Source organism: Psammomys obesus, unplaced genomic scaffold (genome assembly GCF_907164565.1).
Source record: "Psammomys obesus unplaced genomic scaffold, mPsaObe1.curated_primary_1811, whole genome shotgun sequence".
In the NCBI taxonomy this organism is placed as follows: domain Eukaryota; kingdom Metazoa; phylum Chordata; class Mammalia; order Rodentia; family Muridae; genus Psammomys; species Psammomys obesus.
The window spans coordinates 11,684,459-11,706,038 of NW_026596064.1; the positions used below are offsets into that span (position 1 = coordinate 11,684,459).

General features: G+C 42.1%; 1 protein-coding gene across 1 annotated transcript in view; it reads left to right on the forward strand.

Annotated features, from left to right (window-relative positions):
* Window positions 1-5,993: 5,993 nt before the first annotated feature.
* Window positions 5,994-21,580, forward strand: part of Ubxn7 (UBX domain protein 7) — a 62,281-nt gene continuing 46,694 nt past the window's right edge. The window contains exon 1 of the mRNA XM_055625011.1: window positions 5,994-6,114. Coding sequence (XP_055480986.1) covers window positions 6,042-6,114 — 73 coding nt within the window. The 5' untranslated portion in view covers window positions 5,994-6,041. The remainder of the gene's footprint in view (window positions 6,115-21,580) is intronic.

The window sequence follows — 21,580 nt, forward strand, 5'->3', positions numbered from 1 at the left end:
CAGAATGGGTCAGTGGTTAAGAGCATTGTCTGTTCTTCCAAAGAACTCAGGTTCAATTCCCAGCACCCACATGGTAGCTTGTAACTGTCTGTAACTCCAGTTCCAGGTGATCTGACACCTTCACACGAATGCACATAAAAGAAAACAAAACAAAATAAAATTTTAAAAATCTGAATGGTGGAAAATTTATTAAGAGCCATAGGTTTAAAAAAGAAAAAAAAATCAAGCATAAAACACAGTATAAAACAGTAATTCTACAGCTCACTATTTTCTCTCAGAGCAATGACACTCGTGTCCACATAGACACTTGTATGTGGCATTACAGTAACTTTAATTGTAATTCCTGAAAGAATAATGTTGTTTATTTGGGGCTAGAAGAGCACTGCAATGTACAAATACATGACACAGAAAACTACAGGTGCATTCAAAAAAGGTGAGGCAAGGAGAATTTTCTTTTTGAAGCAGGGTGTTGGTACATAATTCCAGGTTGACATGGAACTGGAAATCTGCCTGCCTCTGCAGCCTGAAGCTGGGATGAAAGGTGTGCACCACCACCACACCACCACTGCCTGCCCTTTATTTTTATTTTTATGAGTGTTTTGCCTCTACCCGTTTCTGTGCACCACCTGTATGTAGTGCCCGAGGAGGCCAGGTATTGGATCCTCTGGTATTGGTGTTACAGACTGCTCTGAGCTTCCACAGAGTGGCTGGGGATTGAAACTGGGTCCTCTAGAAAAGCAATCAGTACCCTTTACCACACAACCTCAATTTTTAGATTTTATATTAGGAGGTGGAAGTTCCTAATGATTGTTTTCCTGGCATTCAGGAACTTGGGAAACTTGCTCAGAAGGATTCTAGGTAAAAGGAGAACCAGAAGAAAGGGAAGTGGAAGAGCATTTCATGGCGTTCAGAGGGAAGTTTTATGAATGGAGAAAAGTCTGTTTGTTGCCTAATTAACATCAATTCCTCCTCCTCCTTTCTCCTTTTCAAGTACCACATTCTGGTGCTTTAAAGCACCTTCCTCCACAAAGCCATATGTTGTACTAACCAGTTATACGTCTCTCCCACCCCCGGCACAGGGACTGGTTTAGGAAGGGAATGTAACTCTATTCAAACCAATGAATTTCGAAGGAAAGCCTCCAAAGAGACTTCCAGGAAACAGTCCCTTTCTTAGCAGGAGAGACCACATCTACCTGAAGTACCTCAGAGTGGTGCAGTGTGCTGGGGTCCCTTGCCATCAGCCTGGGACACCACTCACACAGATGAGGGAGGGTCTGTATTGTCAGACAGAATAGGGGCTGAAGCCTGCAGCCCTGCAGAACCCTACCCTTACTTTCCTTGGCTCGAGGAAACTGAGCTGTTCCTCTCCCTTCCCTATACAATACTACCCTGAAGAGCTGAATGTTTACTCCATCTTTGTTTTGTTTTTGTTTTCTTTTTAAAGATTTATTATGTATACAGTGTTCTGTCTGCACGTATTTCTGTGTGCCAGAAGAGAGTACCAGATCTCCCTATAGACAGTTGTAAGCCACCATGTGGTTGCTAGGAATTGAACTCAGGACCTTTAGAAGAGCAGCCAGTGCTCTTAACCTCTGAGCCATCTCTCCAGCCCTGTTTTTGTTTTCTTATTTGTTTTGTTTTTTGAGACAGGGTTTCTCAGTGTAGCCTTTTTTTTTTTTCTTTTTTACAGTGCTGGGATCAAATCAAATTCACAAGGGCCTGCAAATGCTTCTCCTCACCTGAGCCCTAATATTTGTTTCTGATGGTGGAAACACTGGGCCCACCTAAAAGACTGGCCAAGGAGACTGAACTTAAGTTGGCAGGTTTGCTCGCACACCTTTATGCTGAGCCATCGCCCTGGCCCCATAACAGAAATCTTTTTACTTCTAGAATTTTTACATTTGCTGTATTCTATCCCCTAATCTTGCTAGCTTATTTTTGTCTAGGTTCAAAGCCCAATTTTATTCTGTTTTCTTTTTCCCTTCTTCACTACCTTGTTTTCTTTGTGTTTTTTCTTTTGAGACAGAATCTCACTATGTCGCGTTGGCTGACCTGGAACTCAATATGTAGACCAGGCTGATCTCAAATTCAGAGACCTGCCTGCCTTTGCCAGATTTTAAAGAAACCCTTTTCTTTCTTCCTTCCTCCCTCCTTCTCCCAAGAGTTTCTCTGTGGTAGCCCTGGCTATCCTGGAACTCACTCTGTAGACCAGGCTGGCCTCGAACTCGGAGATCTACCTTCCCCTGCCTCCCAAGTGCTGAGATTAAAAGTGTGCACCACCAATGTCCAACTTTGGTCTGTAATTTTTGACCTGCAACTTTAGGACCATCCAATTACATTGTGCCCTTTTCTTTTTCTTTTTAAAAAATTATTTCTTTTTATTTTATGTGTATGGATGTATTGGAGGACCCTGCTGTTTGAAGCTGCAGTCCTCAGGGTCCAGATAGCCTTTCTGAGTATGGTTACATGGAGGACTCCCTCCCCCCTACTCTGTCTGACCTCATCTGGACAGTGTCTTTGGGCACAGATGCCTCTAACTCTTATCTGGTAAATGACCTTTGGAACAGCTCCCTGCTGGCTTTCCTCTCCCTGCACCTATAGGATTATTAGGTACTACGTTCCCATTCATATGATAGGACTGTGCTGCCAAATGCAAATTAAAGCATTCCTGAAATTTTTAGCCTTAACCAATTATGTACACCTATTCTGTGACCTCCCCCACCCCCACATACACACACTCCCCAAGGACTATATAGCCTTTGTGCACTCCCAAAAAAGTTGAGCTATCTTGCTCCCACAGGTCACTTTGTCATATGTGTGGGCCATCTGAATCCCCAGTTCGTGGCTTCTGCTTGTTCCTGAGTACTGGTAGCCAATAGCCCCAGGACCAAGCGAGAGCCACAGAATGTTTTGATCTGCATGAAATGTTTGTGTTCCACATGTGTGGTGCCATCAGACCTGGGACTGGAGTTACAGACACTTGTGAGTTGCTGTGCAAGTGCTGGGAATTAAACCTGGGTCCTCTGCAAGACCAACGGTGCTCTTCACAGCTGAGCCATCTTTGCATCCTTCAATTCTTAAAAATAAGAAAAAAAGAATTACTCTGTGTGTGTGTGTGTGTGTGTAGGCACTCATGTGCTACAAAGCAAACATGGTACTGGATCCCCTAGAACTATCACATTGTGAGCCACCACATGGGCGCTGGGAGCCAAACCCAGGAGTGGGAGGACAACTTTGGGAGTCAATTATCTCTCACTTTGTTGAGTCAGGCCTCACTCTGTTTTCTGCTGTGCTGTATGCTCAGACTACCTGGCCCTGGCTTTGGAGTCTGCTGTTTTCTCTTTCTTCAAGAGACAATTTGTGGAGTCTGGTGGTGGTTAGCAGACCCCCAGCACACTGGAAGGACAGAGGCAAGTGAATCTCTGAGTTTGAGGCCAGCCTGGTCTACAGAGTGAGTTCTGGTATAGCCAGGACTACAAAGAGAAATCCTGTCTTGAAAGGTAAATAAATAAACGAGAGATAGTTTGTGGAAGTTGGTTTTCTTTTTCCAACATGTGGGCTCTGGGGATCAAACTCAGGTCATCAGCCTTGACAGCAAGTGCCCGTATCATCTGAGCCATCTCACTGCACCCCACACTACAACTTGGCCCTCTCATTCTATTGTGGGGATTAGGGAATGAACTAGGCTCATGGAGCAAGCCATCTTGTGACCCTTTACTTTTGTGCCATCTTGCTGACCCTTCTCTTGCTTATATTCTTAATTATAGTTAAATAGTTTTTAGCTGTATAATTATGCTTACATTCTTTAAATAAATCCAATTGACAATAAGTGTATTATGTGCACAACTACAGTTTGGTTATGTTTAGGACTTTTGCTTCATAACCTTAAATGAGGTTGTGGTCTCATTTGCCATTCTGTTTGGTTTTGGTATCAAGGTTATATTAATCTCATAGTATGAGGTTTTAGTCCTATTTGCTCTTTGTCTGAAGAATTTGTGTAAGTCTGGCATATCTTTTTCTTTTTTTTTTTTTTTTAAAGATTTCTTCATTTTACTTTATATATATAAATGTTTTACCTGCATGTATGTCTTTGTATCAAATGTTGTCTGAAGCCCAAGGAGGTCAGAAGAGGTCATCATATCCCCTGGAATTGCACTTATGATTGAGAGCTGTCTATCTTCCATATTTGTTTCATAATTTTAGGGATCTGTCCAATTTTATTATCAGAAGTCTAGTTGAGTCAGTTTGGGTAAACCATTTTTTTTTTCCTTCAGGAAACTATTTTTTATCTATATACTTTGTATCTTTGTATTTTATATTTCATTGGCATAAAACTGTTCAATATATTATTTGCAAGTATCCTTTTTTCCATATGCTGTAGTTTTTCTTTTTTTTTTTCTCAACTAAATTAAAGATGCATGGAAAAAAAACTTATAGAAACCCACAACTTTATAAGGTAATTACAAAATATAATCTTAAAAAAAAGGAGTTTGGACACAGGTATGGGTGTACCTTGTATGGGTGGACAATGCTTTCCTCAGAAGACATGGGTTATGAAATAAAATCTTAGTGCCTGGCATGGGATACCCTCCTACCAGTTATCAGGGAGGCCCCGGGGACCCCTAAAACAACACAGGCTACGGCCATCGCTGTTAGTTGCCCACTATAACTAGACTGTAAGAATCTATTGCTACAGCTGGTGAGATGGCTCAATAGTTAAAAGCACTGACAGCTCTTGGAAAGGACCTGAGTTCAGTTCTCAGTACTCACGTTGGACAGTTCGCAACTGCCTGTAAACATGTATGAAATCATCAACGTATAAATAAAAGCTATTCTAAATAACTGAAATAATAAGTGTCTTAAGAGTTTCTGTTACTCTGACGGAACAACTTGACCATAAAACAAGTTGGGAAGGAAAGGATTTATTTGGTTTACACTTCCACATTGCTGGTCACCACTGAAAGAAGAGATGACAGGAACCTGGAGGCAGGAGCTGATGCAGAGGCCACAAAGGGGCGCTACTTAACTGGCGTGCTTCCCATGGCTTGTTCTGCCTGCTTTCTCACAGAACCCAGGACCATCAGCCCAGGGATGGCACCACCCACAATGAGCTGGCCCTCCCACATTGATCACTAATTGAGAATATGCTTCATAGTTTGATCCCATGGAGATATTTCCTCAACTGAGGCTCCTTTCTTTCTGATGACTCTAGCTTGGTCAACTTGACACAAAACCAACCAGTGCAATAAATATTTAGAATTGTGAAAGTTACATACTATTACCTTATTTAAAAATAAAGTATAAAAACCAAGCTAAATGCCCCTTTCATCATGACCTTCCTTCCTTTTTTTAGTTGCAACTATTATTAACGTTTTCAGGACCAGTTTCCAGTGTTCTCTTTCTATATATTTTATTTACTTTTTATTTACTTATACCTATCTTTACTAATATATATACATACATATATATACACATACATATATATTATTTACAGATATATGACAACTCATTTTATAGCTGAAGAAAGTAATAATGACCCTGAGGGAAGACATACTGAGGCAACTGCTGAAGTAAAACAGAGTGAACAACCATTTGTTAAAGTCTACTATCGACTGGTTCATTTCTGCCTGAGTTATTAACTTACACTTTAGAATTTAAGAAACAGACTAATGTCCCATAAAACCAAACAAAATACCTACTTTGCGTGAAATCCTGAGCGTTTCATGAAGGATTTTGGTGTGTCAGTTCTGAAGACTCTTTCGGATACTGGGATTCCACGCGGTATTTAGGAGGATAAAACTTTGGGAGTTCGGAGAAGGCATCAAACGTTTCCAAGACTGAAGTAGCAAAGCAGGATTCAAACCACGGCTGGGCGGGTTGCGGCTCGCGGAGATCACGCCTGCGCAAGACGCGCACGGCGCGGGAGGGGGCGGAGCCTTGGGCCGGTCAGTGCGCGTGCGCACAGCACGCAACGGCGTGGGGGAGGGCGGCCCGAGTGTGTGTCTGTGTTGTTGTTCCGCGGCGGCGGCGGCGGCGGTAAGATGGCTGCCCACGGGGGCTCCGCGGCGTCGTCGGCGCTGAAGGGGTTAATCCAGCAGTTCACGGCCATCACCGGTAAGAGACGCGGTCGCGGGAAGGGGAAAAGCGGGGTCCGGGGAGGCTGTCGGGGCTGCCCCCGGCTTCACCTCACCTTGGTGCATTCCTCCCCCGGGCTTTCCCCTCAGCTCCCGTGCGCTCTCTCCTGAGGAACCCACGACGACGGCGTCCGGGGTCTGCGGTTCTGGCGGGAGGCAGCCTCCCCCCCCAGCCCCGCGCCTGTCCCTGCTCCCCGATCTGGTCTCCTCTCGGTTCCCAGACAGGCCCCCACGCCCCCCTGCCAGCCCAGAGCCGGGGATGGGCCGAGCCCGCCGTCCCCGCGGCCGGGGACCCGCGGGCGGGAGAGTAGGGGGCCGCACCCGGGCCACCGCCCTCTTCTTCCTCCATCACCTTCGCCCCGCACGGCGCGGCCCGCGGACGAGGGGGTGCAGCGCGTCCCCTCACGTCCCCTCTCCTCCCGGCCCGCTCGTCGTCCCTCCGCCCCTGGCCTGCCCTTCCCCTCGCTGGGCCCCCCGGAGCCTTGGCGGTGGCTCTGGCGTGTCGAGGGCCTTCTCGCCCTAACGGTGAGGCCGGTGGGTTCTGCCGCGCCTCTACACATCCCGGGGGACTTGCCGCCAGGAACGAGGGGTGCGGAGGGGTGCCTTAGGGACGGGGGGTTGAAGATAGGTATGAGGGGGGACCCCCGAGCTAATGGAGGTGGGGGAGAAGGCCTAGAGTAATGCTGGGTGGCCTGTTCCCAACCTCATAATAAAATCGAAGATTGAAACGATGGCGCCCGAGCCTTTGCTGATAAAACAGGGATGGCGGCAGAAACTTCTTGCGGAGAAATCCGTTTCTGGATGTCAGAATCCGTGAAACCTTGGGCCTAGATCCCCCCCCCCCCCTTTTGCACCCCGGCGAAGGGCAGACGCAGGTTCTCTTGCCGCCTGCAGGAAAGGCTTTAAAGCCGTTCTATGAATGCGCTATGTCTTGTTTCTCTCTGATGGTGCTGAACTTTTTTTGCATGAGTTATTAGAGGGCGGAGCAAATGATGAAGTTCTCTGTGGAGTGATTTGAGAGAAGAGTACTCCATGTGCCTGAGTGCGATTTTTGCTGTTCTAGTTTGTCAATTTGAGGAGAGGTCAGAAAGTTAGTTCCCGCTCTCAACAGGGCTGTCTTTTCTTGGGCAAAAAATTTGTTAGATGTGGAGGATATTTTCAGCTTGTGTTCTTGAGTCTGGTGTGTAAGATCTGTAAGACATGGCATTTTTAACCAGTGCGCGTTTAGTTGTATAATTGAAGTCACTTTTATATTTTGCTCTGCAACAATAATTAGATGGTTGGTGCATTGTTTTCTGTCTCACCACGTGAAATATGTCAAAGCTGGTAAAGTGGGATTTGTAATAAAGCTGAGGTAAAAAGTAAGAAAACTGAAATATTGTTAAGCTTTGTGGTGGGATTATTATACAATAATCCACATATTATTATAATATGTGGATTTCCCATTGCCTAACAAAACCAACGTTGTGGAATGAAATTAGATTTCTGTGTATCCAAGTTAATACTGCTGCATTGTTTGCCTAGGAAGATCACACAGAAATACTATTTTTTTTGGATTTCCTTGAGATAGTTTAAAGCGTCATGATTTGATTTTAGGTTCTTGGGCAAGTTACTGCTTCATTTACTTATACAAATTAATGCCACTCAGAAACTAAATTGTTTCAACTTCACATTATTATTATTATTATTATTATTATTTTTTGAGACTTAATTTTATTTTATGTGCACTAGTGTGAAGGTATCAGATTCCTTGGAATTGGATTACAGACAGTTGTGAGCTGCCATGTGGGTGCTGGGAATTGAGCCGGGGTCCTTTGGAAGGGCAGACAGTACTCTTAACCACTGCCCTTTCTCCAGCCCAAGAGACAGATTTCTCTAGGTAGCCTTGGCTATCCTGGACTCACTTTGTAGATCATACTGGCCATGAATTCACAGCAATCTACCCGCCTCTGCCTCTCTGAGTGCTGGGATTACATGCGTGTGCCACCATTCTTGGCTTTTACATTATTTCTTATGCAACATTTTCAAAAAACACAGAGCCCAAATGTGCTGAAATAAATATTCAGTTGCTCTAATATTATTTTTTTTTATTTGTCTGCGGGTCTACTCCATATAGCTTGTTTCTGGCCTAGGCCTTTGTGTTGCTAGATGATCAGATGATGAAGTTCCTTGATAGTGGTTTCTGCAAGTCTACAGAAAAAAAAAATCCTTTAGATTTTGTGAGGCAGGGCCTGACTTTGTAGTTCAGGCTGGCTTCAAACTCTGAATTCTCTCACCTCAGCCTCTGGCTGCTGCGTTTAAAGGCATGAGCCACTATAACTGGCTCCTTAGACTATTGCTAATTTCTTTCTTTTTTATTTTTTGTGCTGGGGATTAAACTCAAGGCCTTGAATATGTTATGTACCCACTCTGCCACTGAGCTGTACTCAAAGACCCCTAAAAGTTGCAGATATTTTGAGGGGGAGTCATTGGTGAGGAGTGAATGCTGAATGCTGTTCTGCTTCTGGGCTACATGACTCCTGGCCTAGAACTCATTATGTAGATTAGGCTAGCCATGAACAGAGAGATCTGCCTGCTTCTGCCTCTGTTTCCCCAGTGCTGGGATTAATGGTGTATTCTACCCTGTCTGGCCAAGCTTTGAATTTCTGTTGATTAATATTGGGACTCTTTAGAAGGTTGTGGTGAACTATTTGAAACTTGATTAAATCTGATGTGGTGGCGTGCAGGCTGAGGCAGGAAATCTTTTGTTTTTGTTTTGTTTTGTTTTGTTTTTGAGACAGGGTCTCTCTCAAGTTCTGGCTATCATGGAGCTCACTGTGTAGACCAGGCTCGCCTCAAAATCAGAGATCCTCCTGTCTCTGTCTCCCAAGTACGGGGAGTCAAAGTTGTGTGCCACCAGCTGGGTGGCGGTGGCATACACCTTTAGTCCTGGTGCTCCAGGGGCAGAGGCAGGCAGATCTCTGTGAGTTCCAGGCCAGCCTGGTCTACACAGTGATTCTAGAACAGCCAAGGCTACACACAGAGACCCTGTCTTGAAAAAGAAAAAAAAAAGTTATGTGCCACCATGTCCAGCTTCAGGAAGATCTTTTCTTCCCTGTATGACACAGTAAGGCCCTTTCTTAAGAAAAAAGAAGGCAGGAAGGCCCACACGATGGCTCACAACTATCTGTAACTTTAGTCCAAGAGGATACAATATCCTCTTTCAGACTCATACATGTTGTGTGAGCAGATATATACATAGGCAACACATTCATACACATTAAAAATAAATACATCTTTAAAAAAACATTCTTCCAGGCTGTAGTGGCTTTTGCCTTTAATCCCAGCACTTGGGGAGGTAGAGGCAGATGGATCTCTGAATTCCAGGACAGCCAGGGCTATACAAAGAAACCCTTTATCTAAAACCAAAAACAATAACAAAAAATTGAAAGATGTGTGACACTATGAAGTATTTGTTTAGGGGAAATGACAAAAATGAATTTTCCACTATTACCACAGCAGTATTATGTATTTATGTATTCTTCCTTATTTGTGTATTCCAGGCTGGTACTTATAGCCCTCCTGCCTCTTCCTCCCAAGTCTAGGACAAAAATGCTTTATATACTTGTCTCTGTATACTATGGATCATGTATACATAATACAGAATTCAGACAACCTCACTTTTGATTACATCTTAAATATTTTGGTGGTCTTTGATGTGAACCTATGAAGAGCCTGCTCTTGTTATCTAGAACTAGGTAAGAAAACTAGGTAGATGAGATGGGTCAGCAGGTACTTGCTGACCTTTCCATTCCTAGGACCCAGGTAGTGGATGGGAGAGGAGCTGTCCCCTGAGTATACCTCAGCACATGCATGCTTGTATGCACGTGGGTGTACACACACACAGTGTGATAAAAACATTAAAAAAAGAGAGAAGTAAGAGAATTAGTTCTACTAAATATTGTTTTTGTTTGGAGACAAGGTCTTGTATAGCCTAGGCTAGCCTTGAATCCACTATGTAGCAGGGGGTTATCTTGAACTTCCCACTTCCCCAAGTGCTGGGATTGAGGGTATGTACTGCCACATCCCGTTTATGCCATATTGGTACTTCAACCCATGGCTTTGTGCATGCAAGGCAAGCACTACCAATTGAGCTACATCCCCTATTCTTGATATTTTATAATTATACCACATTTTAAAATATTGTAGTCATAATGGTTTTCTAACTGCTATCCAGGCCCAACCCTACTTAGCTTCAGAGAGCAAGCATAATTAATTCTCAGAGCATGAAGAAATAAAGTAGTAGTGGATCAATTCCGGGAGAATAGTTTTTGTTTTGTTTTAACGTTTTGAGCCCTGACAACATCCCATTAACAACAACCTTGGACTGGTATCTAGTTTTTATATACACTCTTACTCTCACTCTCATACACACAAACAAGATTTACATATATAATCAGGATAATTCAAGAGGTAAAAGGTATTATAGAGCAGGTTCAAACAAAAAAGCTTAGAACAGTGCCTCATACTTGTAATCTCAGTGCTTATTCATAGCTGCTTTTTGTTGTATAGTGAGTTTAAAGCTCAGACTGGGCTGCGTAAGACCCTCAAGAAAGCCAACTAACCAAAATAAACAAACAAACAAACAAACAAAAAACAGGTAAAAATAAACTAGCAATCAAAAATAAGGATAAATGTACATTAGAAAGTGGGGGCTCCTGCAGGATGTGATGCCACAAGCCTTTAAGAAAATTCAAGCCAGGTAGTGGTGGTGCCCACCTTTAGTTCTAGTGCCCAAGAGGTAGAAGTAAGCAGATCTCTGAGTTCGAGGTCACCCTCCTCTACAGGGAAAGTTCCAGTGCTGCCAGGGTTGCATAGTGAGACCTTGACTTTAAAAAAACAAGAGGAGCCAGGCATAGTGATCTCAGGGAAGCAGAGCTAGGTGGATCTCTTGAGTTTGAGGCCAGCCTGGTCTACAAAGTGAGTCCAGGACAACCGAGGCTAGACAGAGAAACCCTCTCTTGAAAAAAAAGAAAGAAAGAAAGAAAGAAAGAAAGAAAGAAAGAAAGAAAGAAAGAAAGAAAGAAAGAAAGAAAGAAAGAAAGGCAGAGAGGGAGGAGAAGGGGCCTGGATAAATTGCTTAGTGCTAAAAAGCACCTGCTGCTGTTCCAGAGGACCTGGGTTTTATTTCTAGCACCCACCTGCTCACTTGTATTTGTTTGTAACTCTAGTTATGGGGGGACACCTTTTTCTGGCCTCTGAGGACACTAACCATGCACATGGTAAAGACATCCATGCAGGCAAAACCCCATACAAATAACGTTTTTCGTGCAGGGGAGACAAGAGTCTCTATATAGCCTTGCTATTCTGGAACTCACTTTGTAGACCAGACTGGCCTTGAATATCATAGATTTACATGCCTCTACCTCTATAGTGCTGGGACTGAAGCCATGACCAGCCCTGAAATAAACTTAAAAATCTGGAGGCTGAAAAGAATATAAGGGGTTACTAATGAAGGCTTTAAAATTATTTACTTATGTATGTACATGCCTGTATTTGTGTCCAGAAGTCAGAGGAGGGTGTCAGATCCCCTGGGCTTAAGTTACAGGTAGTTGTGAGCTTTGTGATATGGTGGTGGAACCCAGACTCCCAATTTTCTGCAAGAACAGCAAGTGCCCTTAATTTCTGAGTCTTCTCTCTAATAGCAGAGATTTTTATAGGGCTTTGTGCATAGTAGGCATTTTTATACTTCAAAAAGTTACAGAATCTCATTGTAGGGGACCTTAGTTTTCTATTTCTCTAAAAATGTTGAATGAATGGATTATTAGTATTATGATTTGAGATAAGGGTCTTACTATGTAGCCCTGGCTGGCCTGGAAATCACTATGTACATGAAAATGGCCTGGAACTCAGAGATCTGCCCAAAGTGCTAGGCTTAACACCACCATACCTGGTCTGGATGTTTATTGTAACAGTGGAAACACTAGTGTGTGTAGCATTATGGCCAATTTCCATTTATATTTTCTGAATATTTCTCTTGGATTGATCTTGATATTTGAGAGCATTGTGTAAGAAAACGTTGCCATGATCTATATATTTAAGGAAAACCCCTGGAATTTTAATTACTATTTCAAAGATGGTAACGAAGTTTGACCAAAAAACAAAATCAGATGCTAGTTGTGATGTTTCAGGCCTCTAATCCTGGCACTTGGGAGGCTGAGGCAGGCAGGTCTGAGTTCTAGGCCAACCAGTGTTACAGGGTGACACCTGTTGTTGGCCTAGTTTTTATAGCCTCTTTTATTTACATTTTTTTATATCTTTCTTCCTACTCCACCCCAATCCCTTCTAACACTCCAACACTAGTTAGAGAGAAAAATGATTAGTGGGAGGGGTGCAGTTATCTTAGCTGTTTACTGCTGGTTAGGGTTGTCAGGTTGCTTGGAGCCAGTCCAGTACTCCTTTCAGGACATCTCCAGCTTCTTGTCTCACTGCATCAACAGCAACAGGAGCCACACGGGGGAAGCAGCAACAGCCTTGTTTTTTCTGGGAGCTCCCCCACACTCTCTGGACTCTGGCATTTATTCTCTCTCCAGAGTCCTCAGATTAAAACTCTCTGCAGCCAGCAAAGAGCTCTTCTCAGTCTACATGAGGCAAATGGTTTGCTGCTGTGGACCATCTGAATCAGTCCCACATCCCCAAACTGGGATTAAAACAAAAAATATGTTTATATCCACAACACCTTGTCTCAAAAACAAAAAGAAAACTGACAGACAAACAGAAAGCTAATGTGAGAACACAGGAGGAGATACAGAGACTTCCCAGAAGAATTTCCTATTTGAAACCTGCAAGAGACATTTTTGACAGGAAGAACATGTGTAAGGCTTGGAGGTGAGAGGCTGAGCCATACAGTGAGAGAAGAGACAGTAGGTCTAGGAGTTGGTGAGAATGCCAAATGAGTAAGGCCTAGCTGGTGAGAGATGCCGTAAGTGCTGCTAAAAGAGCCCTGTAAGGCACTTTAGGGAATCTTGGCTTTATTATTATATGTCTGGGCTTTTTAAAAGCAAGAGCTTCCTTAGCTGTAGTGGGGAAGAGACATGCCAGCCACCTGTTGCATTAATACAAGAGATGTTCTACAGTAAGATGGCAGAGAAAAGTGAACTTTAACAGATACAGAAAGCTGGGTCGTGGTGGTGCATACTTTTAATCCCAGCACTCAGGAGGCAGAGACAGGTAGATATCTTGAGTTTGAGGCTGGCCTGGTCTGCAGATCGAGTTCCAGGACAGCCATGGCTACACACAGAAAACCCCCCGGTCTCAAAAAACAAAACAAAAATACAGAAAGAAATCTGAGGAGTCAGAATGCAATTTAGGATATGATTTGGACATGTAGGTGTTTAACAGTACTGTTTGTGGTGGTATGGGATTGTAGTAGAGGTTTGGGGAAAGAGGATTTGATTCAGTTTTGGATAAGTAGGGGCCATCCAGGACCCCAGCCCATGGCATGGTACTACCTACATGTAGGCGTGTTTTCATTGCAGTTAAACTTCTCTGGAAATGCTGTCAAAGATACCTAGAGGAGTGTCTCCTCAGTGATTCTGAATCTAGTCAAATTAGCAGTGAAGATCAACCATCACATCTTATACAAATACCTACAGGTTTACTTATTAGATCATATACATAAATAAATATAAGATGTTGCCAGATTGTTTCCCAAAGGCTACGTTGCCATTTTGCATTCTTCTGAGCAGTTCAGGAGAGTTCCAGTTTTCTGCATTCTTGTGAGCACTTGGTATTTTAGACTTTCTTTAAAAGTCCTTCTGTAAGTGTGTAATAAGTGTAACATAGTTGTGGCTTACATTTCCATTTCCCTAGTGACTACTGTTATAGGCATTTTTTACATATGGTAATGTACCATTCATAAATGTTTTATGCCCAACTTTTGTTGGATTCAAAAGACAATGCTGCTTTGTTAGACAGCAAAGGCTCTTTCAGCAATTGTTTGCACTTGGGGTAGCTCTGATCAAGGTAATGGCAGAACAGGGACCAGAGCTTCGCGTCTCTTCCATTATTCTTTATGGTTCCATGGTATTATGTTAAAGTAACTTTTATTTCTCTGATTTAATTGCCTTCTTGGAGGCTTACTGCTGCTGTCTGCTAACCTTGGCCTAGTCCTAGATAACTCTAGTCTCCATACAATCTAACTTAGGTCTAGAATGTTTACAGCCTCTGAGACTTACTGCTCAATAAGCTCACCCTTTCTAGTTGTTTCTAAACTCTGGCTGGCTGGTTCAACTAAGCTGTTCTGGCACAAATTCTTCTACAAGCTAAATGATTCTATCTGGCTTCTCCCAGTTTCTCACTGCTTGGCCAAAAATTAACTCTAGCAATTTGTTGTATCTTCTGGCTTCTTCTCATTCTCTGGGTCGATCTGTCTTCACCTGTGTCTAGCTTTTCTCTTCAGTTTCTCTCTGTAAAGCTCTCCCGGTAAAAACTGCCTCTAAATTTTATGAACTGAACTACCACAAACTCAACACCACTGCCTCTCAATGCACTCTGAACTGTCTAGAACTCAGAGATCTGCCTGCCTCTGTCTTCAGTGCTAGGATTAAAGACATATACCGCTATGCCTGAACCTAAGCTTTTCTTTACCTGAAACTTGCTCTATACCAGACTGTCTTTGAACTCAGAGATCTTCTTGCCTCTGTCTCCTGGTATTAAAGGCCTGTCTGTATTTCAGCCAGAGTAGCCAAGGTGCTGGATTAAAATTCCTCTACAGCATTTCCTTCTAGTAACTGGAGTTTTGTTCCCTAACCAGATTTAATCGTTCCCTTTCTCTATACTTACTAAGTGTAGTTTTAGTGTGTGCATTTTTTTTTTAAACACAAACACAAATCCACTTTATTTGTTGTTTTTTTGAGACAGGGTTTCTCTGTGTGACAGGGTCCTGGCTGTCCTGGCCTCTTCTTTGTAGACCAGGCTGTCCTTGACCTCAGAGATCCACCCAAGTCCTGGGGTCAAAGGCAGTGCCACCACACCTGCCCAACACAAATCTGCTTTTTTTTATTTACTTTTTATTATTTTAAATCCAGGAGAGGTTCAGCATCATACAGATTCTTTGTCCAATGGTCTTTGCAAGAAGGTTACTTTGGAATTTAGCACAAACCTTGCCAGTTTCACAGGCCTGGGTTACCTTTTTCCAGATTACTCTGGTTTTGTTTGGTTTGCCTACAGAATTCACTCTGCTGTTTTTGCTTTATACACATAAGCACATCTCTTGGCTTAGTAGAATCCAGCTTCATCTCAGGCACAAACACCTTTTCAATTTAGTAAGAGTTCTGTGTTCTCTTTGGTTCCCAAGGATTCATTTATAGCCAGCCAGAGTGGCCTTGCACCACGCAGCCCTCTAGACTTATTTTCCATTTAGAAGTCCTGTTCCCAGCAGGCATCCATAGGTGCCAAGATGGCGGAAAGAGCAGATGCATTAAAAAAATAATTTTAGCCAGTATGGTGATATCATCTGTAATCCAGAACTCAGGAGTTTTAGTCTGTAGTCCAGCTATTCTGGACCTTTGCTAGGGTGAACTTGAAAACAAAAGTAACCTCTTCAACCAGGTGGTGAAGAAGGCCTTTAGTCTCAGCTGGGAGGCAGAGGTAGGTGGATCTCTGAGTTCAAAGCCAGCCTGGTCCACAGAGTATATTCCAGACATCCAGGGCTACACAGAGACACCCTGTCTCAAAAAAAAACCAAAAAAACAAAAAGATAACCTTTTCTGAGTGTCCATTGGTTTTGTTTTTAAAAAAAATTTTTTTTTGTTTTATTATTTTCCGAAGTCAGGGTCTCGTTGTATATACAGGCTTACCTCAAATTCTCTTTTCGCTCCTTCGCCTTCTGAGAGCTGGGATTATAGATGTGAACCACTATACCCCATAGTTTTCTTCTTCAATACTGATTGTTACACTCTGGTTCCTCAATGATAGTTAAATCCTTGTATTGACACTAAAAGTAACACAACAAATTAGCACAAGGGCTCTGTTTTGATTTGGAGCAGTCCTTGATTCTCCCAGCTGTGTTGAGGACATTAACCACTTCATAGGTTTAAGTTTATAGATGTTTTAAATTCTCAAGTTTATTTTATTAGCCACATTGGAAAGTATGGTTTTTGTTGTAACAGTGATAAGAGTCTGAATTTTTACAGCTGATCCACAGAAAAATGGTATTGGGTCTGAAACTGAAAGTTTCACTAAGTTTGTTAGCACTGCCCCTATAGCAAAGAGCTTCCTCACTACCCTGCCCCTTTCGCTTAACTCTTACTCCCTCCCATTTGAGGAGGAGTCTTCTACTGGATTTCTAGTGGTATGGAGCTGTTGAATCTGTTATAAAAGACTTACTCTTCTCTTACTAGTTTCCTTTGGGTTACAGCCTACTATAAATTTCAGTAGTTTAAAATGGTTTAACCCATCTTTATTTTTATAGTTTTTGAGGCTAAAAATCTGAAATGAAGTTATGCATAGTATTTTGTGGGGTAGTTTTTCATTCTGTCAGAACAGTCCAGTCTCTCTCCATTAAATGATAATCCACTACATCTTACTTGTGACTACACTAAAAATGGCCTTCCATATGTTTGTTGGATATGGCGGTTCATACTTGTGATGCTCTGGTGTAGAGAGTGAGTTCCAGGACATCCAGGGCTACACAGAGAAACCTTGTCTCAAAAAACAACAACAATAGAAAGAAAAGCAAGTTGTAGTGGTACATGCTCTTAATATCAATGCCAGTACTGAGAAGGTAAGGGCAGGAGAAGCCTTTGGTTTTGCTGGTCTCTCCTATTCTTTTGGTGTTGGAGAGCAAATGTAGGACTTCATACATGCAAGGCCAGCACTCTGTCACTGACCTATACCCCATGCACTCATGTGTATTTTCTTTTTTTTTCTTTCTTTTAATTTAGATGGATTTATTTTAATTATATGTGTATGATTGTTTGCCTGAGTGTATTACTGTGTACTGCTGGAATGCTTGGTGCCTGTGGAGGTCAGAAGAGAGCATTAGCGCCTCTGGAACTAGAGTTAGGAATGGTTGTGAGCCACATTGTGGGTTTTGGAAGCTGAACCCAGGTCTTCTGCAAGAGCAGCAAGTGTTCTTAATCAGTGAGCCATCTCTCCTGCCCCTCATAAACATTTTTTAGAATTCACATAGCACCTTATAAAGTTGATAATATTTCCATCTTATAACTAAGGGAACTAATGCTTAGAGAAAATATTAACCAGTGAATATTAATCTTATAACCAGTGAATGACAAGACTTTGATTTAGAACCAAGTTTATCTGAGGAGTTTCCAGGATCTTTATGTGTGTGTATGAAGGAATATACATTCCTTTGCCTATGTACAAAAAGGAATATGCAGAATATTTTCTCATTTTTATTGGGTATAGAGGCTGGGCATGCAGATTTTAGAGATTGTAATTTTGTTTTGTTTTGCTTTGCTTTTTCTAGGCAGGATTTCTCTTGGCTGTCCTGGAACTTGCTCTGTAGACCAGGCTGGCCTCCAACTAGAGTGTGACTGCCTGCCTGTACTTCTTGAATGCTGGGATGTGCCACCACTACCTGGCTTGATTTTTTTTTAATTTATTTATTATGTATACAATATCTGTATCTATGCCTTCACATCAGAAGAGGGCACCAGATCTCATTATAGATGGTTGTGAGCCACCATATGGTTGCAGGGAATTGAACTCAGGACCTCTGGGAGAGCAGCCAGTGCTCTTAACCTCTGAGCCATCTCTCCAGCCCCCACCTGGCTTGATTTTAACTTTTTTTTTTATCTTTTATTTTATATACATTAGTGTTCTGCGTGCATGTATGTTTTTGGGAGGTGTCGTATCATCTGGAACTGGAATTATAGACAGTTGTGAGCTGCCATGTGGGTGCTGAGAATTGAACCTGGATCCTTTGGAAGAAGAGCCAGTGTTCTTAACTGCTGAGCCATCTCTCCAGTCTCTGATTCTAACTTTTATATCTTTCCATTGCCGGGTACCTTTTTTTTTTTTTTTTTTTTTTTTTTTTTTTGTTTATTGCCAGGGTTTAAACTTTTCCACTGGTTAAACTCCCTCCTCTTTAAAAACTTTGTATGTTAGTTTTCTTTTATATGCATCAGTGTTTTGCCTCTGTGCATGTATGCCTGGTGGTTTCAGAGGTCAGAAGAAGGACTCTGATCCACCTGGAACTGGAGTTACACAGATGGTTGTGAGCCACCATGTAGATGCTAGAAACCGAACTCAGGTCCCCTGCAAACGTTCTTAATTGCTGAGTTATGTTTCTAGCACTGGTGACTTGTTTCAGTTTGACAACATTTTTTTTTTACAAGACCCTAGGTACATAGGTACATAAAGTAGTATACAATAAAACATTTATTGCTAATAAATAAAATTTAATTATTGAGACAAAAATCTATATAAATCCAGGCTGACCTTGAATCTGATATATAACAGAGTATAACCTTGAACTTTTGATGCTCCTGCCTCAACCATCCAGGGATTATAGGTTTGTGTTATTTTTCTGTTGCTGTGATGAGATACCGTGACCAAAGCAACTTATTTTAAAAAAATATTGGGGCTTAGAGTTTCATAGGGTTAGTTTAATTCATGATTACCAGGGTGAGGAGCATGGCAGCAGACAGGTAGGCATGGTGCTAGAGCAGAAGCTGAGAGCTCACATCTGGAGACCACTGTGAAACAGTAGGGGAGACTAATGAAAGCTCAAAGCTCACCCCCAGTGACATACCTCTTAATCCTTCCCAAACAGTTCTACCAACTGGAGACCAGGCATTCAAATTCATGATTTATTCGGGACTATTCTCATTTAAACCATCAGTTACCATGCACAGTTTTATGTGGTCCCAGGTGTCAAACTCAGGGCTTAATGCCTGCTAGAAAAGCACCCCTGTGTCCTTAGCCAATGAATTTTAATTTAATTATTATTATTTGTGATGACGACAGCTGTGTAGCCCTGGCCAGCTTAGAACTCACCATGTAGATCACATTAGTCTCTAATTCAGTGCTGAGATTAAAGTTGTGCAAAACCTGCCCAATTTTTGTGTGTGTGTGCTAAGCCTAGCATGGGGGCTTGGTGGGGGGGGTGTCTAGGGAACTATTTCAGGTTATCAGGCCTGCTTAACAAGTACTTTTGCCCACTGAGATATTGTGCTGTACCAAGATATTTATTTTAAAGCATTTCTTTGTTTTGCATATAATTTTTCCATTTATTAAATACAAAAGAAAATTTCCATAATGATATGCTTACTTTTAACATAAAGGAATCTTGGAAGAATATTTAATACTATCGGATATAAACCATCTTCAGTGCTTTTCAGAGTTGGTCAATATTTTGATTTTGTAGTCAGTGCTGACAGTTCTGCTTCACAAATATATCATGATGGCAGAAATAGGTATAGCTTTGGCTGTCCCGGAACTCACTCTGCAGACCAGGTAGCTTCAAACTCACATAGATCTGCCTGCCTCTTCCTCCCAAGTGCTGGGATTAAAGGCATGTGCCACCACATCTGGCCTTCTTGAGTAACTATTGGCTTGGAAAAATGTTTGTTTTCCAGCTTACTATGAAGGATATTTCAGAGGCTACACATAGATATAAAGGGTGAGTTATGGGGGGACGTGGAACTTCTGCACTCCTTTTGTGGACATGACACCTGCATGAGCCTCACATTTGAGTTTTGAGAAGCACTCTGAAGCCTGTTGTTTCTGGTTTTTATGGAGATTTTATCACATAGGTATTGGTTAACCTTTAGTATTACTACTCTTCCCTAATCTGCCTTGGTCTATCAAGTGATTATATTCCACCCTGAAAGCTGCCCTGGCCTTCCAGCCATGCGTTAACCCCAGCTGCATACCTTAAGAAGCCATTTTGAAGATTCCAAGGACTTTTGGAATGTATGCTAGGAAATGGAACTAAAGTTCCATGTATTTTATGTTATACCACATGAAAGAAAATTTTATATTCCTCCAATTCTTTCCTCCCCCACAAAAGATATTTATTTTTCAATTAAAAAGTAACTGTTTTGTTTTGTTTTTGTTTGTTTTTTGGTTCTTTTAGACAGAAATTCTTTCTGTAGTCCTGGCTGTTCTGGAACTAGGTCTGCAGACTGGGCTGGCTCACTTGCCTCCGAGTGCTGGAATTAAAGGGGTGTGCCACCACCAGATGGCAAAAGTTAATTATTTTTTAGCTCTGTGTGTGTATGTGGTGGTGTGTGTGTGGGGGGTGTCATCATATATGCATCACAGAACAACTTGAGGGAGTAGTTCTCTAGTGGAGTAGTTCTGTCATGTGGGTCCCGGGCATCGATCTCGGGCCATCAGGCTTGGCACAAATGCCTTTTCCCACTGAACCATTTTGTTAGTCTTCAGGAAAGAATTTTATCCAGTTTCATTTTTAACTTATATTTTAGGTGTATATCTTTATGAGCTAGCAGAAACAGCAATAGCTACTTATTGACATCTGAAAGCCTATTGGATAATGATCTCTGCCATTTTAAATTCTTTATATTGTCTGAAATACAACCCTTTTACAATTGTATGATTTTCTGTTAGAAACACTGAAAAGGTTTTTAATGGTTCTGGTTTCTTTGGCATATCACCTAGTGAACTAAAGTGCTGTGAAATAGTTCTCTCTCTCTCTCTCTCTTTTGTTTTGTTTTTTGAGACAGGGTCTCATTCTATATAGTCCTGGTTGTCCGGGAACTTTCTTTTTCTTCCTTTTTTTTTTTTTTTTTTTCTTTTTTAAATTGAGATGGTGTCTCTCTGTAGCCTTGGCTGTCTTGGACTCGATTTGTAGACCAGGCTGGCCTAGAACTCACAGAGATCCACCTGCCTTTACTTCCCAAGTTACCACGCCTGGCCTGTTTTTTTTTTTTTTTTTTTTAATTTTTGTTTATATTTATGTGTATGTGTCTCCTTGAGTGTCTGCTACATATGTGTGGGTTCTATTAGAAACCAGGAGAGGGCATCAGATTCTCTGGAGCTGAAGGTTGTTAAGGGCTGCAGAAACTTAGGTCTTCTGGAAGAGCAGCAAGAATGATCTTGATGACTGAGCTCTCTCCAGTCTTTGCTATACAACAGTTCTAAGTGAGCTAATTGATAACATGCAAGTACATTTGTAAAGCTCCAATTCTTTTTTAAATGATTCATTTATTATTATTTATGTACATTGGTGTTTTGCTTATGTGTATGTCTAAGTGAGAGTAATTCTAGTTCCAGAATTACAGACAGTTGTAAGCTACCATGTGGGTGCTGGAAATTGAACCCAGGTCATCTCTCTTAACCACTGAGCCACCTCTCCAGCCCCGAAGCTGCAGTTCTTTCAAGAAATTGTTACTGGTTAGATGTGTTGGCACAGGCCTGGGGAGGGAGGCAAAAAAGTAGGATCTCTGAGTTCAAGACTAGCCTGGTCTACAGAGTGA